Genomic DNA, 17,684 nt, shown 5'->3' on the forward strand with positions numbered 1-17,684 from the left:
ATGCAAAGGAGGACTAGGGGCTGAAATCTTTTGATATAGGCCTAAGTGTAATGGCATGGAGCTCTACCTTGGGAAGCCCAGGCAAACTGTGTGGAACAGAGTAAGATGTAAGAAGAGCTGTAAAGCCTGGGAGGAAAAATGTTAATCAATTGCCAAGGACTTGAACTTGAAAACTGGCAGTAAAATATAAAGGAAAAAAAAGACAAGGTAGTGCTAGTGACCAAAGAAATGTTGAGAAAATTAAGAGAAAAAATATCAAGACTAAATAAAGGGAAAGATGAAAACCTGTTACAGCAAATGTTTAAAATGCCAGTCTGACAAGAACATTACCTTATCTGAAACCACTTAATTCTATCAAAGCCCAAACCCCTTAGCATGCCCTAAAGGGCTTAATAGCATGATAATGCTGTACTCGGGAGGCAGAGATCCAGGCTAGCCAGGATGCTGTCCTTAATAAAAGTCCTTCATGAGTAGTCTTGCCCATTTCTAAATCCTGCTTTTTCTAGTACTAACAGGGTTGGGAAGTGACTCAGTAGTAAAGCACTTGCCTTCGCATGTACAATCCGGAGTTTGATTCTCAGCAATGAAGGGTGGGGGGCAACAAACCAGCAGGCTCAATATCAATTTTGCCCTACCAACTCCAATAGAGAACCCACCTCTCTCCAGATTCTCCTCTAGCCTTTCATCTCTGCCTCCATGCCCTTGCCACTAGAAGAAAAAAAAAAATCAAATGGTATAACTTGATTCAGAGACTAATTAAATGTTAAGTTAAACAGTGAGTCTGTCCTTGACTGAAATTTGCGATGGTGATAGTGGGGCATGGGTATCTGGCTCTGGCCCCTCCAAAGTTTAAAGGTCCAGCTTCTCACCTGAATCTGAGACAGGACAGGGTATGATGTTTTGAAAATCCAGTCATCAAAGTAACCTATATTTTCATTTTTCCTTCTCCCAGGAGAAGACCCATCTATCCATGGACAATCTCTTGATGGCCTGGCCCACTCCTGAAGAGCCTGAGCCCCTGATCATCAATGAGGTCCTTTACCAAATGACCCCAGTCTTCAAACAACCCTACAGCCCCCAAAGACAAGGGACTCTAAGTCACTCTACCCCCAAGGAAGACACAATATATATTGCCTCCAGTCCACTACCTACAGGAACTCTCATTGCTGACACAAGACAACTAGTGAATCTATACAAGATGCTAGGAAGGAGAGAACCTGACTCAAAACTGGGCAACCTCACCAATTCCTTGACAGTTGCCCCAGTGGACTACCTTTCCAGCCATGAAGGCTATTTACCCTCCAACATGGAAGACCTCTCTCCACATGAGGACCCTTCAACTGATTCTTTAGAACTGGAGCACCAACACATCTCTCTTTCCATTTTTGCATCAGGTTCTCTTCGCCCACTCACCTTCTGTGGTGAGAGGCTGACTCTGGATCAGTTAAAGATGAGGTATGACTCCTTCATGAGTAATGAGGCTTGATGCCTAGAAAGTCCCAGAGTATCCCATTAATATAATTACTCCAGTGGTCAGCATCTTTGGTAGTATCGGGACAGTGCAGACAAGCTAGCTGTCTCCAGTTTCACCATAGGGACTTGTTGTCTTTGATACCTTGGGTCTAAAATTTCAATCCACAACAACTTGGACTTTGCTGTTTTCTTTCTTTATATATAACTGTGACCTGACTCAGCCCCCTCTTCTGTATCACCACTGGGTAAGTCAAGTGTCATTCTAAAAATTCTCCTTACCAAAAAGATGGAACTAAAGATCCAAAACCTTTTTTCTTAAAATGCCAAATCCAGGAGTTTGTCAGACAAACTGTGTCCAGACCTCAAGTTCAGGTAGGAATTGTCAAACTGTCCCGAAATTTCCCAAAAGCCAGGGGTTTTGTCCTACTCTTATCTTTCAGGTTAAGTGGAATGTCAAGCCATCTCTTACCCTCTCCCCACTGGTTCTACCCGACCACCATTTTTCAGCTCCCTTTACAACTACAGCTCACCCATGATGTCCTGGAGCAGGGGTTTAGAGAAAGAAAAAAAAAAAAAAAGTTCTAAGTAGGGTCTGTTCTTGAGTCACCAGAAAGTTGCCTCCTGTTCCAGTAGCAAAGACCAAGCAATCCCTCCCAAGGTTTGTTTTCATCCTAGCTTGCAGACTCATGTTCACTTTAAGTTTCTTTACGAAAGCTTTACTTGAAAAGGTAGAACTTCCAGAATAAAGCATTTTCAGATAAGAGCTTCATAGAAAAACCTTCCTTCTTCCCTAAAATAGAAACGCAATCCAGACTAAAACAGATATAGCAGCAGCCTAACACATTTAAGAACTTGGGTTGGATTCCCTGGCAACACGAGGTAAGGGAGGCTTTTCAATGTGAGTGATGCAAAGAATCAAGTTGGAATTCACAGCTTACACCAAAAAACATACAATAAAACTACAATGAAACACAAATAGAAAATGGGTTCCGTAATAAGGCTCTCGTACAGATAAGTATGGAAGGCGGCACTTCAGTAACATGAAGTACATAATTGTGGTCAACTGTAATTAAAGAAATGCAAACTAAGTACTACTTAAGTATTTTCACCATATTAGCAAAGAAGACAGAACAAATAAGCCAGTATTAATCAGAGATCTGGACAATATTCAATAAAATTCTAATGGTCAGCACTCAAATTTTCATCAACATAGCCAAGAGCAGTTTAGTTAGAACACAGTATTTCTCAACAATAAGTTAAAATGGTGGTCCTTTGAAACCTAGTGTTTCTGTACAATGAAAATACTGTAGAGTTCAAGGAAATTGACTCTATATAATTTTTAATTCTAAACAAAAGCTAACTAAACTGCACTGTGCCACTGGCTTCTGTGTTACACTTTCTTTCTAGTAGTGGCAATAAAACTCGTGGTCTTGTGCATGCTACCAAGCAGCATGTAGGACTTGCCTTTCACATTTTGATATCCCTAAAATTAAGATAGGGCATAAAACTGATGAAAAACATACAATATAGACAGAGCAGTGGTTTAGAGCTATTTGCCCTTACAAAGGACACAGGTTCCACTCCCAACACAAAGATGATGGTAGCTGTTCCTCTATGACTAGAGCATGCATGGTACACATACTTAACAAGCAAAACACTCATAACCACATAGGATGGCTTAGAACCGCCTGAAGTCTGGCTGGGGGGGGGGGAGCACAATGCAATGCCTGTGCTTTCCACACTAAGTGAACATGCACATATAAGTACATTGGATCTGACTGGGTAGACTCAAATACTATTGGAACCAACTTCTATATGTCTGCTTTATATTGGTACCATAAATCATAGACTAGCACTGAAGGAAGCCATGGCATAACTGAAGTGGAAGGCTGCTTACTGACTTGTTCTCAGCACTCCAAACTCCCGCACACAGCCCATTAAACTATGAACATGTCCACAATCTTCCCCCAAAGCAACAAGGCCTGGTCTGTCACAGCAACATTTCACCATAACCATCCTACTTTATTTTGTTGCTGTGATAAAACCCTGACCAAAGGCAAACTTGAGAGTAAAAGGTTTGCCTTAAACATTCCAATCACTGTTCATCCCATTACTGAATAAAAGTCAGAACAGGACCCTAGAGGCAGGAACTGAAGCAAGACACCATGAAACTGTTCACTAGCATGCTCAGCTTTTTTTTTTAAAATACAACCTAGGAATACAGGCATGACAGCTCCACACCAATTAACCAAGAAAATGTCACCATAGATCTAACATGAGCAATTCCCTCTTCCCAGACAACTCTGCTTGTGACAAGCTGACAAAACTAAACTTATCACACTGATAAACCATGCTTTTTTCCTTGCGAGATGTGGAAAGCTGGCTTTGAAGGTAGGTCCTTGCTACGTAACAAAACTAGCCTTCTGCTTATTACTTTTAACTCAGTTTCAAGTATCACCAACCCTAGCATGCCTTTTAAACACTATTTAACTAAGAAGATTTCCCCCCTCCTAATTTTACCCAATTTCTACATTTTGAAGTATGGCTTTAGTTATTTAAGTCAAAAAGACGTGTCTTAATTTTGTGCCATGAAAAAGCTTTTCAAAGTCAGTAAAAAAGCCTTTTTTTTCACTCTAGTTATCAAAACTACTTTGTGGTTATTGTTTCAGAAAATGGATATCCATTAACTCTAGACAACTGATCTCATAAACCTCTCACAAACCCTCAAGAATATTTTCACTAGAACACCAAGTCCAGTGCAGTGGCTCATGCTTTTAATCCTGCAACTCAAGTCCAGCATGGTCTTTGTTTACATAGTTCCTGGCCAGCTAGGAACAGACTGCAACCCTGTTATTTAAAAACTGTATTTAAGTACCTTAAATACTTAAAGACCCTGTTAATAATTCATTTCCTAATCACCCCTGTCACTAATATTCACATAGAAGCAGAAATAACTATTCCATCACAACAAAGACTTCTGACCAATTTGTGTTCCCTCAAAACTGCAGTAAACATTGGTTTCCCGCAACCTTGGACAACTCAACTTTAGGTTCAATTCCTGTGATCAGAAAATTGCCATGTTTCTATCTCTTCCACCTTTCTCAGGGAGGTGATTACTTTAAAACTGTACTTAACTCTCAATCAAATGACTGATGAAACTGAAAAAACAAAGCATCCATGCTCTCCTCTAACTACAAAGTGCTGGTAAAGCTTCGCAGTCAGTTTACTGGAAATGTCCTCTACTTTGGAAAAGATTACCTCTATCCCATACCTTTTAAAATGAGATGCATGGAAGCTATACCTATCAATACTAATAAAAAATAACCAAGATTCTTTCTGATATAGTGACAAAGTATCACAGGCTTTTGAAGGCATAATAAACTGTTACAAACAAAACACAGTAATCGAGGCACATACTACATAACTGAGATAATGATTTACTATTCCACCTCGACGCCGACAAAAGGGCAATGAACTGGTCACGTCTTCCACACAGCAAAGTTGTATGTTAACACACAAGGAAACCCTTCATAAATACACTTAAAGGAGTATATGAAATCAAGCTGAAACTAATAAAAATTCTGAAATTCAGAAATATGTAAAAGAGCTGCCCTTACAGTAGTGCTTATCTATAAGCCACTCAAAAAACCAAGGCTGGAGATGCCCAGTTTCAATCCTGAGGACTGTCTCTAGAAAAGAAAAAAAACACTCAAATCTCATCAAATTGCCTGTCTATCTTTAAATTCACAAATCATGGAGATCTAAGCATTTTCATGTATGTAATGGGATAACACTATCACACGCCTTATTAAGTCTAATTTTTTATTCATTACTAAATGCTGAATTATTAAAAGAGCCCCGTCAAGAACTTCGACACAAACTGCCACCAAACCTAACATTAAATCTCTGTGGATTCAAAATATAAAAGAATCTTTATGTGTACTCAAAAATACAGGGAAAAATTTTTAAAAATTGTCTCACTTGGTACTCACTAGCTAGAAGCATTTAGTACCTGGCAAAATCCTATCCAAATAAATTGACTTGGAGTTTATAGATTTTTATGTGTATGAAAATAAATTTCAACAAATAAGACATTACTAAATTTTAGAAAGAGCAATTATAATCCATGTGTTGTAAACTTTCACCCAATGCAAGCTACAATATTTTGCTTAAAAACAGCAAAATTAAAGGCAGGAGTTCCAATTCCAGTTCTTAAGAGATCTAATGTCCTTGTCTGGATTGAATGGGCATTTATACTCTGACATGCTCAAAGGCACTGACAGACACACTCACATAAATCTATAAAAAAAACAAATAGCAGATATTGCCTCTACAGATTTTTGACCATGGATAAGTGACTACCAGATAGGACATCATACCCAACCACACTTTGGACTAAAGTGACAGACTGTTTTAATAGTAGTATGACTTAATGGACATATAGAGGTAAACTTTTATTTTAAAGGAGCTTTTACATTCTGGCCTGGGATGATCACGAACAGCAGTCAGTCAGGAAGGGTATAGCTAGCAAAACCTATTCACACTTCGGAAAGCTTGACAAGGTAGAGGAATGCTTGGTGGCAGTACATGTGTCTAGAATACACAAATCCCTAGCATTTCAAATAAACCTTTAAAAACACCTGTCAACTGGTTTTGCCAATGCAGGTAATTACTAAGGCCATTCAATAAGATAATACTTATTATCTTATTATTAGACACACTCTTCAAAGCTTACTAGTAGTCGGGTTTCTGGGTTCTTGGTTAATGTAGAGATACGACATTCAGATTGAATATTTACAAAGTAATCTCACTACAATCACAAAGGTTTGGGCTAGAATATATTTCCTAAACTTTTCCTTACTCTGGTGCTGTGGCTATAACTCAGCATACTTGCCTAGCACGAATAACCAGCACTAAAGTAGTGGGGATAGGGAAGCAAAATGGCATGTATCATAGGTATACTATACCAGTTAGCTCACTGTTGGGTCGCCTGTCCACAGTTGTGCCTGCTTTATCTTACCTTCAAAGTCAACATCTGTAATGTTCTGGCAGCTTCTCATTTTTAATTTTTAATACCTGGTTTCTTCCACCTGCTAATGCTCTGAAGATGTTTTTAAAAAACAACAGCCGGGCGATGGTGGTGTATGCCTTTAATCCCAGCACTTGGGAGGCAGAGGCAGGCGGAACTCTGTGAGTTCGAGATCAGCCTGGTCTACAGAGCTAGTTCCAGGACAGGCTCCAAAGCCACAGAGAAACCCTGTCTCAAAAAACCAAAAAAAAAAAAAAAAAAAAAGCAAAATCTACTTACACTTCACTTGCAAACTAAGTATAACTTTTTTTTCTATTTCATCAATCATCTTTAGTAATTATAAAAATAACAATCAGAAGGAATATGTAATAATCTCTCTTCAAACCCATACCCAAAATAAACCAAATATAGTTACAGCTCTGGAAATTACATTGAACTGAATAAAATGAACTGTAGTACCTGCTGATACATTTAAGATCTCTGAAAAACTCCAAATAGTATTCAACTAATAAACTATATCCTCCCTTCAATCCAAGCTGGAACTATCCTAATGCCATTTATATTTAAAAGCATTTAAGACAACTATTATATCCGCTCTTGAAATTACTAAATTATCCAACTTTGCCATTAAGACAGTTATTTCTCGCAAATATAGGACTCAGCAGGTTCAAATTAAAATCGCACATTATCTAAACATTCGAAATCTTAAAAGTAGCATCTTGACAGTGCAGAGATCAAGAAAAGGGAAGCCAAGAAACATACAAAGGGGCTCCCATGTGATTGCTTTTATATCTTTCAGAAAATAAGCATGAAATTGCTGTTTTTAATAAACAGAAAGTCTACGTTTGGTTCTTGACAAAAAGTGGACCTGAAAGGAATTTCACAGGTATCAGACAGAAACAGACCTACCTCAACCAATTCAGCCTACTTTGAAAGCATGCAATAATCTTGTAAATGCCACTATATGTTTTCTGGTGATAATGACTCAGTAAGTAAAACCGTGTTTCTAAGAGGTGGTGTTTTATACATGTTGCTGGAAAATGGGATTTATAAAGATGTTACTATTAAAAGTGAATTAAGATACTTGAAAGTTTAAACATACTGACTTAATGGTGCATATGCTGCAGTAAGTCCACATGAACTAACCCTTACCTTACAGAGCGGTGTCTAAACATTTGAAGCCTTGATACAGAACACGTGCAGCGTAAGTATCAGCACAAGTCTATTTTAAAAAAATAGCTTCTTTCCAAGCTGTCAGATTTGCTGGCAACCGTAAGTGCAATTAAATGAGTAACTAAATGACCTATACAATATCTTTTAGAGGTGTACATAAAAAACCAGTTATCTAACTAGGAAATGTAAGATTGAAATATCCGTTATTTCTAAAATTACAACAGAGATTTGAAAAGAAAATACTAACAATTGATAAGTTTTAAAGCTTTGAATAAAATTCCTCCCCTGGTTAATTAATAAATGTGAATAAAAATATCCTTGAAAACTTGTTTTTTGATAATTCTATGTACGTACTTTTTTAACAAGTGATGATGCTTCTCTTCAAAGAATCCATTAATTACCTAATTTTCTAATGAAGGAAACGAAAACTGATACTTAAGACTTTCTGTGAAGCATTTATCTATCCACCCAGGACAACATCATAAACAAGACTTTTGTATTTTATGTATGGTGTTGCTGTTGCAACCTAAAAGTAAAGCTGGTTTTGAAATACAAGATAGTTTTCCATCTCAGCAAACTAACCAATGAGTGCCCTTTGGTTTTTATAAATCAATAAGAGATTGTTGATTACAGATAACCATCTTGATTTCGGGGTCTTTCATACACAAAGACCAAATGGTCAAACTCTTATTTTACACAAGTTTAACTATTAGGTATTAACCAAACTAATTTACCCTACCCCCCCTTGTGGAACATAAACCCACCCACAGAACTATTTCAATGAACACAGGCTGTGTCTCTAACAAGAAGTAACTTACACAAGCTCCAAAAGCAGTGTTTAGTTTTACTTTTAAAATGGAGAAGCCACACATTTTAAAAGTAAATATAAGTCAATCAGGTATAATTTTAACCTAATAAACCATGCATGAGCCAAGAGTTAATGAACCAATGTGTTTTGAGTTTCTTCAAGTACTGATAATTCTGTATAAAGATTTAGTATATATCAGCTATCATAAGATGTGAAAAACAAAATTTCAACTCCCAAATAAAAATATATAGTTAAAATACAGTGGTTAGTATTCCACGCATCATAAAATCTGGTAAATCAGAAGTTTACATGTCCCAGCTGACCATGTGTGAAAATGCAAAGCAGATATTAAAACCAGTATTTTGTCTAATATTTAAAACCAGCTTGTAATTGAGGGAACATCTAAATCCTTAATTAAAAAACACAAATGAAGTGAAAGCTTTAAACTGGTACACACTGTTCACACCTATATTTCAAGTTTGGAAATGCATATTTGCAAGCAGCAATACAAAAGTATTCATGAAGAATGCATAATCTCTGAAAATTATGAAAACATCCCTGCTACCAATACATTTCTAAATACAAAACTGACTAACATATTTGTTACTTCTGTGTAGCTAGAGAAGTTCGTTTTCAAAACAGATAAAATTCAGTCTTTAGGTGTGAATGGTATGAATGACAGTCTTTTTTTTTTTTTAATTCTTAGTTGTTTGGGATCCTTAAGCATGCAAAAGCTTTGAACAGGAGGGTCCGCAAAGGAACCAGTGTTGTATTATGGCATCCAGTTAGGCCAGAGCTGGGAATGCCTCTGGGTCATCTACATCAGGAGCAGAAGCACTTGACTGAGGAGAAAAACAAAAAACAAAAAATTAACCACAATTTTCAAATCTTAAAAAATAGCCTACTAGCCTATATTTGGATACTGAATTCTAAAGTCTTCAGGTTAAAACATCACATAAAAATAGATCAAAGCTTTTACTTTAAAAGTAAAATTATAAATCAGATTAAAACTATGCACACACCTGCAATGTTTCTCCAATTTAATTATCTGACATGCGAGGGATCAGGTGCGGAGCTTATATATTACTGGGTTCTACCACAGATTGATACATTTCCGCACACCCCCCCTTAGACAAGATTTTTGCCAATCTCAGCACTTGGACAGCAAAAGTCACTTGGCCTACAGTGAGTTCCAGGACAGTCAGAGCTGTCTCGCCCAACACCAAAAAAAAAAAAAAAAAAAAAAAAGAGAGAGAAAAAAACTAAAATAAAATGCATATACCATGAATTCAGGATTCTATGATTCAATTTACAAAGTGGACATTATAGTTAATCCCTAATATTGTCAACGGGCAATTCTGAATCCCAATTCCTTGGGCATCACTCAAAACCCTCATTAAGAACTTGCCTGAGAGCCAGACATGGTATAAAGACCTACAGTCACACAGACCTTTAGGAGAGTGAAGCCTGATGGTCAATGTGGGAACAGTCTGGTAGAGCTCCCATTTAAGAGAGATAACAGGCAGACAGAGAGGATAGAAATTATATGCCACTCTTCATCATGGCATAGACTAGTGTTTCAGGAAAAGTAGCAATCCAAAGAATTTTCTATACCTCAATTTACTCAGTAGTGAGAATAACCCCAAGCATAAAGAAATTATACCAGTATACAAAAAAACCTAACACAACACCCTGACAAGCACAAATAAGAACTCAATAGTATGGTTAATTCACCTCATTGGCAGCACTACTATAATCATTAAGGTCCTTTAAAACAAAGAGGACCAAGGCCAAGTGTAGTGCATGTGTTTAATACCAGCACTCCACAGCAGTTCGGTTCCAGGCCTGCTGGAGCCACATATTAAAACTGTAGCAAAATGTTGTTTCTTGAAAAATAAATCCTTTAGTTCTGTTTATCCCCCATACCCTCCAAACATATCCAGCCAGCAATCTCTTACAACTTCTAAATTGCATAAAACAGAAAAACACATCTTAAAATCACCTTATCAGTCCTGCTGCCACGGTTTGGACGTCCACCACGCCCACGTCCACCACGTCCTCCCCTGCCACCACGTCCTGGGCGGCCTAGGTCTCCAAAATTGATCTCCAGTTGAGACGTTATATCATTTGCTGGCTTCCGGAAATGATGATCCATAACCGAATCTTCAGCATGAGCCTAAAATGATAATTACTATTCAGTAATGCAAAAAATTTTCTAACTGTACTTTCTCTTTAAAAGACCAACTATCAAATCTGTATTTTGTGTGAATGAATATATCCACTTCTACCTCTACAGGCAATAAATTCATCTGGGGGTCAAGTAGAGACTTTGAAATAAGAATTCATTTCCCTTATCACAAATTTCTCTGAACTGCAGGCAAAAACCTCAGAACCACCCCACTATTTGTCACACAGATATGAAATAAATCAGTAAGGCCATATTAAAATAAGTATTAACATCACAAAGGCACAATAAATTTATGAGCCCAAATATATAACTTGATAAATAACATTGTCAAAGTTATAATTTTTTCAGAAGCAATTATGTACTTTATAATTTTCATATCATATCTTACCTTGCATGATACAGCAGTCCCCAATATTTGCAGAGGATACTAAAACTCAGGAGATGCCTGAAACCACAGGACTAAACCCACACTATGCTGTTTTTCTATATGAGCTATTAGTTAACTAATGGTAATGTAGCATTCACAAGGCAGATACAGCTTTAATTTGGTTAATTCGTACACTGAAAGACAGTACAGGAAGGGTACTGCTAAGCTCTTACCACACTTTTAAGAACAGCATGCAATTTAAAATTATAAATTTCTACAGCTTTCTTTTTTTAATATTACAACTAGATTTCAATGGAAATAGCCAGAGCCTAGGTAAATCTTTTTTTTACATTAACTTAGGCCATTTGTTATTTTAAATGGAAATTCCTACATTAATTTTTATTCTTTTTTTAATATTTATTTATTATGTATACAATATTTTGTCTGTGTGTATGCCTGCAGGCCAGGAGAGGCCACCAGACCCCATTACAGATGGCTGTGAGCCACCATGTGGTTGCTGGGAATTAAACTCAGGACCTTTGGTAGAGCAGGCAATGCTCTTAACCTCTGAGCCATCTCTCCAGCCCTAATTTTTATTCTTCAATCAGGACTCCACCCATATTGATCTACTCATGACACTAGCGATTTTTTATCTATAACAAATGAAATAAAAAAAATCATTCTAACTTTAAAAAAATGGAAATATTCTTATATTAAGGGTATATATTGTCAATAGCTGTTAAACCAATAGATTTTAAGTTTTAAATTGTTTTATCTCTTTATAAGAATATATATTAAAGCGAAACAAAATGTATTTAAGACCTGACATTCAAGACAATTTCCTCATTTATATTTTTATGGAGTAAATATTAAAAACCATCCCTTCTCTAAACTTAGAAAACCAACTATTTAACCTCAATTTAATAGTGTCTCCCATATTGGTCCCAGCCATTTTTATGTCTAGTAATCTAAAAAGTATTAAGAAACTGAGTGCCAGGGGCTTAGCATGTTCCAAGTCCTGGGTTCAATCCCCAATGTCAAAAAGAAGTGAACAAGTCTTATTCAATCTTAGGCAGTCTTCCTAACATTTAATTGTACCTTAGAATGGCAGGATTTGATTTTCTGACACAGCCCAATTTATGACATAAATAAATACATATATCAGAAGGCCAGCAAAAGCTGCAAGAAATATTTGGTTAAATTCATATTCCCATAAGCCACCATCAGCATGACTTTCTCAAGTATTTGCATTAGGTCTCATGTTTCTTAGGTAAAAGGAACTCTAATCAGTCTTAAGACATCGTTCCATAAAAAGGAAAATACTAACATTTTCTGAGTCCTGGTTATTTTTTTTCTTTCTGACCAAGTTACCTAGACTCAAGTAAGTCTAAAGTTTTAAAGTTATCTGTATCAGCTGGGTAGCGGTGGTGCATATATTTGGGAGACAGAGGCAGGAGATATCTTTGAGTGTGAGATCAGTCTGGTCTATGGAGCAAGCTCCAGGTCAGCTAGAGCTAACAGGAAAAAAAAAACCCTATCTTGGAAAAAAGCTATCTGCAAGAAAATGTAACAAAATTAGAATTCAAGTCACAATTCAAATGATTTTAACTTACCTCTTCACTTTTTGATTTATGCAGAACAAATCCCTTTTTCCATTGTCCATCAGCACCTTCATTTGGTTTTCTGATATTAAATTCTACTTTTGCTCGGTCTTTATTTTGAATAGCTTTCCATTCATCCAAAGTCATCTCTTTTGGACCCTCTTCCTTAACCTCTTCAACTTCATTCTCCCTGTGAAAAATACATTTAAATTTTATGTCTGATGACTGCTACTACTTTGTAGAAAAATATTTGGAGGACTGGAAATATGGATTAAGAGGATGTTAAGATGGCTAAGAGCACAGGCTACTCTTCCAGTCATACGCGGTTCAGTTCCCACACAGTTCTCACAACTTTCTCTAACTCCAGTTCCAGGAGATCCGGAAACCTATTCTCCATAGTCAACAGACAAGCAAACAGTACACATATATACATACAAGTAGACAAAACACCTATACACATTTTTAAAAAATTAAATATATATTTCAAATTATAATAAGGAAATTGACCCTGACTGTTAGTACCCATTACAAAGACTATCAGAGAATAGCAGGTTTTAGTATAACCCAGGAACACGCTTGTAGACCAAGCTGGCCTTGAACCTACATAGATCCCTGCCTGCCTCTGTCTCCCGAGTGTTGGGATTAAAGGTGTTCGTGTGCCATTACCACCCAGCTGCAACTCGCTTTCTAAAATGTCAATTTACCACGAAGTTGCCTTATCAACCCACAAGACACATTTGTTAACTGTACTGTACCTCTCATATAATAATTTCATGGTCTACTTTCTCCTAACTGTGCAGGGTGCATACCTGTGTTCATGCATGCACGTAAAGGTATGCTAAAGGTCAATATTGATATTTTTCATGATCACTTGTTTATTTTTTGAGACCACATCTTTCACTGAACCTGAAGCTCACCAATTGGCTAGGCTGGATGGCTCTAGAAAATCTTCCCATACCCACTGGGAGGATTAAGGTTGGCTTTCATGTGGGTGCTAGAGAATCTGAACTCAGGTCTAAAAGTTTTAAGCAGCAGATAACTTCCTGACTGAACCAACTGCATAACTCTATTATTTTCATTTCATCTAAAAAGACCATTATCTGTTGCTCTTCTACTTTAGTAACTAGCACTCTAGCAGAGTATACAAGACTGATTTCTACAAATCTGAAATGTAACTCCAACTCTCAAACCAACTTCTAACACATGGACAGGAGACTGAAGTTTCACTAGTAATGGAGCTGTCCACAAAACAAAGTGGTTTCAATATTTATATCTAAAGTTATTTCCCAAATCTTAACTATTTTAATTATCTGTTCCCCTTTCTACATAAAGCACAGACCTAGGAATCCATTATCTTATCCTAATTCCAAATGTCACTAAACAAATCATTTGCTATTTTGGGAACTCTGCTTCCTTCCAAAGATAGCAAGTGATTTATTTAGTTTAGCATCACTGCTAGAATATCTTTATGCAATTCTTTATATTTCGACAGTCTATATTACATCTTCCTGAAACAAATTGACATTGAATCTTGACAGGATATTGGATATCAAGTCTACCAAGTCACTTTTACAGATGACAGAACTAAAGCTCTGGAAAACTTTCCTAATGACTCGCCAGTTCTGACAGTCCATGACACATACCTATAAACACTACTTAAGTTTTGCTTCTTAAACTTATCCTGGCCAAGCGGTGGTGTCACACATCTTTGATCCCAGCACTTGGGAGACAGAGGCAGATGGATCTCAGTTGAGTTCGAGGCTAGCCTGGTCTTCAAGGCAAGTACCAGGACAGCAAGGACTAAGAAACACTGTCTTGAAAATGAAACAAGGTAACAAAAAAAAAAAAAAAAAAAAAAAACTTATCCTGAAAATAAAAGATTACATTCCATTTCCCCCTACTTTATAAGAATAAACTACTCTGAAGTGATGACCATCATCTTCATTAGAACAATTATCCCCAATTGCTCCTGGGTCCCAAGTAGAGGAATACTTTCTATAGCCTATGAATGTATCACTTCCTTCTGAGCAACATTTACAGTCTTGGGGATCACCTTAAAAACAACTCAAATACGTTTAAAACAGAAAAAAGATGTGCTTAGTTTTGTGAGTTACCATTAATCCACATTATGTTTACCCCTCCTCCTAAGTAAAACACACACCCAAATTCTTAATTCAAACAAGCATCTAATCCCATTTACTTTTATATATTCCAATGATTGTTTTCCTTATTCCAACGAGTCCACAAAATACAATGCTTCCTCTCACCATTAACAGTTGTTCACCAAAACAGCACTTCACATTTCTTTTTTTGGGGGGGGGGGGAGGTAGCCTCAGAGGCCCCAATTCAACAGGTAAAAAACTTGAACAGGGAGTGTGGTAGCACGTACCTTTAATCCTAACACTAGAGACAGTTAAGCAGATCTCCTTGTGAACTAAAGCCAGCCTGGACTACACAGTGAGTTCCTGGCCAGCACTACAATAGTGAGACCCTATCTCAAAACCCAACAGGACTGGAGAAATGATTCAGCAGTTAAGAACACTCTTCCCAAAGACCCAGATTCAAACTTCAGCACCTACATACAAGTCTATCACTCACAACTCCAGATCCGATAACTTTCTCTGGCCTCCATAAGTACCACATGAATGTGGATAAACATCCATACACATAAAATTAAAATAAGAGTTTAAATGGGGGGGAATACTTGAGGGAATTGGTCCAGCCAAAGAACCCTCTAAGAAAACAAAAGCAAAATCTGACTAATGGGATTAAAAATAAGACATTCCTGTAACCCATTCATCAAGTGACTAATAGAGTGTATATAACAAATGCAAACAGCCCAATAACAACAACAACAAAAAACATAACATACATTTTTAAAAAATGGATAAATGAGGGTTGGCCAGCAGTTAGGAGGCAGAGGCAGGCTGTGTTCAAGACCAGCCTGCTCTACAAAGTGAGTTCTAGATGGAGAGAATTAAAAAAAAAAAGGAAACACAACAAAAGTATATGCTCTACTATGTTCATAGCAGCATTGTTTGTAATAGCCAGAACCTGGAAACAACCTAGATGCCCTTCAATGGAAGAATGGATGATGAAAGTATGGAATGTATACATATTAGAGTACTACTCAGCAGTAAAAAACAAGGACTTCTTGAATTTTGCATACAAATGGATGGAAATAGAAAACACTATCCTGAGTGAGGTAAGCCAGACCCAAAAAGAGGAACAGGGGATGTACTCACTCATATTTTGGTTTCTAGCCATAAACAAAGGACATTGAGCCTATAATTAGTGATCCTAGAGAAGCTAAATAAGGAGAACTCAAAGAAAAACATATAGGCATCCTCCTGGATATTAACCTTCATCAGGCAATGAAAGGAGACGGAGACAGAGACAGAGACCTACATTGGAGCACTGGACAGAAATCTCAAGGTCCAAATCAGGAGCAGGAGGAGAGAGAGCACAAGCAAGGAACTCAGGACCGCGAGGGGTGCACCCACACACTGAGAGAATGGGGATGTTCTATCGGGAACTCACCAAGTCCAGCTGGCCTGGGTCTGAAAAAGCATGGGATAAAACCGGACTTGCTGAACATAGCGGACAATGAGAACTACTGAGAACTCAAGAACAATGGCAATGGGTTTTTGATCCTACTGTACGTATTGGCTTTGTGGGAGCCTAGGCAGTCTGGATGCTCACCTTACTAGACCTGGACGGAGGTGGGTGGTCCTTGGACTTCCCACAGGGCAGGGAACCCTGATAGCTCTTTGGGCTGACGAGGGAGGGGGACTTGATTGGGGGAGAGGGAGGGAAATGGGAGGCAGTGGCGGGGAAGAGACAGAAATCTTTAATAAATAAATAAACGGGAAAAAAAGGAAACAGTTCAACATCAGTAATTATCAGTGCTAAAACTGAATGAAAACCAAAGGGCTTAGGGTGTAACTCAGACGGTAGTGCATACCTAGTATGTATGAGGTACTGACGTAAGAGTCCTAGCAATGCAAACTGAACATGACTGAACACAAATATAATCCCTTTTCTTGGGAAGAAGCATACAAAAGCAAAGCAATCCTCATATAGTTAAAGGGCAGTTAGAGCTAAATAAGACCCTGACTAAAAACACCATCAAAATCACAATGAGATAATCTTACCCTAGTCACAAATGGCTATTACCAAGAAATGTTGGTGAGGATGCAGAAAAAATACCCCAGAAATATACATCAATACAACCACAATGGAAATCAGAGACTCACAAAAGAATAAAAACCTACAAACAGATCCAACAATTTTGCCATTTGGCATATATTGTGCTAAGCTTAACTTTTCCAAGGTAGACATGAATAAACATTTATTCACTTCAGATCAAGTACACATAGTTAAGAAAATTATTCCACCTGCTTGGTGGACCAATGCGGTTCATTATTTACGAGAACCTGAGTGTATTGGTTGTTTACAGGAACAAGGAAAACCTATGAGCAATAACACCAACAGAAGTGCTTCCCCATCCCTTAGCAATCAGTAATGGCTTATAGATACTCAGAGAAGGTACAGGTCCTCAGACCACCTGGCAAGCTCCATAAGTTAGTTAAAGAAAAGCTGCCATGATTTCAAGACAGCAATGCTCGTCGTATCCAAATAGACTGAGTTCCACAACATACCCAAAAAAAATAAAATAAAATCACTATGCCAAAAGTACATCCACACCCTGTTGTTTACTGTAGCATGAGTTAATAGTTCAGCAGTTCCAGGGACTCCAACACCCTCTTCTGGCTTCTGTAGATACTGCACAAATGCAGTGCACTTAACACACATAGAAGCAAACGGCTCACACACATGAAGTTTTTTTTAAAGAATGTTAACAAGCTAAACCATTCTTCTAATTGCTTTTTAGTTTGAACCTACTTTTTTTTTTGTTTTTGTTTTTTCACAACAGGGTTTCTCTGTGGTTTTGGAGCCTGTCCTGGAACTCCCTTTGTAGACCAGGCTGGTCTCGAACTCACAGAGATCCGCCTGCCTCTGCCTCCCAAGTGCTGGGATTACAG

At 37.6% G+C, this 17,684-nt stretch overlaps 2 protein-coding genes across 2 annotated transcripts in view; one reads left to right on the forward strand and one right to left on the reverse strand.

Annotated features, from left to right (window-relative positions):
- Positions 1-7,799, forward strand: part of Il12rb2 (interleukin 12 receptor subunit beta 2) — a 66,706-nt gene extending 58,907 nt beyond the window's left edge. Inside the window, exon 15 of the mRNA XM_005360618.2 lies at positions 953-7,799. Coding sequence (XP_005360675.1) covers positions 953-1,486 — 534 coding nt within the window. The 3' untranslated portion in view covers positions 1,487-7,799. The remainder of the gene's footprint in view (positions 1-952) is intronic.
- Positions 7,800-8,923: 1,124 nt separating this feature from the next.
- The window catches only part of Serbp1 (SERPINE1 mRNA binding protein 1), a 15,143-nt gene continuing 6,382 nt past the window's right edge, over positions 8,924-17,684 (reverse strand). Inside the window, exons 6-8 of the mRNA XM_013351286.2 lie at positions 12,652-12,829; positions 10,486-10,659; positions 8,924-9,325 (exon numbers count right to left, since the gene is read on the reverse strand). Coding sequence (XP_013206740.1) covers positions 9,269-9,325; positions 10,486-10,659; positions 12,652-12,829 — 409 coding nt within the window. The 3' untranslated portion in view covers positions 8,924-9,268. The remainder of the gene's footprint in view (positions 9,326-10,485; positions 10,660-12,651; positions 12,830-17,684) is intronic.

The sequence above is a fragment of the Microtus ochrogaster genome, linkage group LG3 (genome assembly GCF_000317375.1).
Source record: "Microtus ochrogaster isolate Prairie Vole_2 linkage group LG3, MicOch1.0, whole genome shotgun sequence".
Lineage (NCBI taxonomy): Eukaryota > Metazoa > Chordata > Mammalia > Rodentia > Cricetidae > Microtus > Microtus ochrogaster.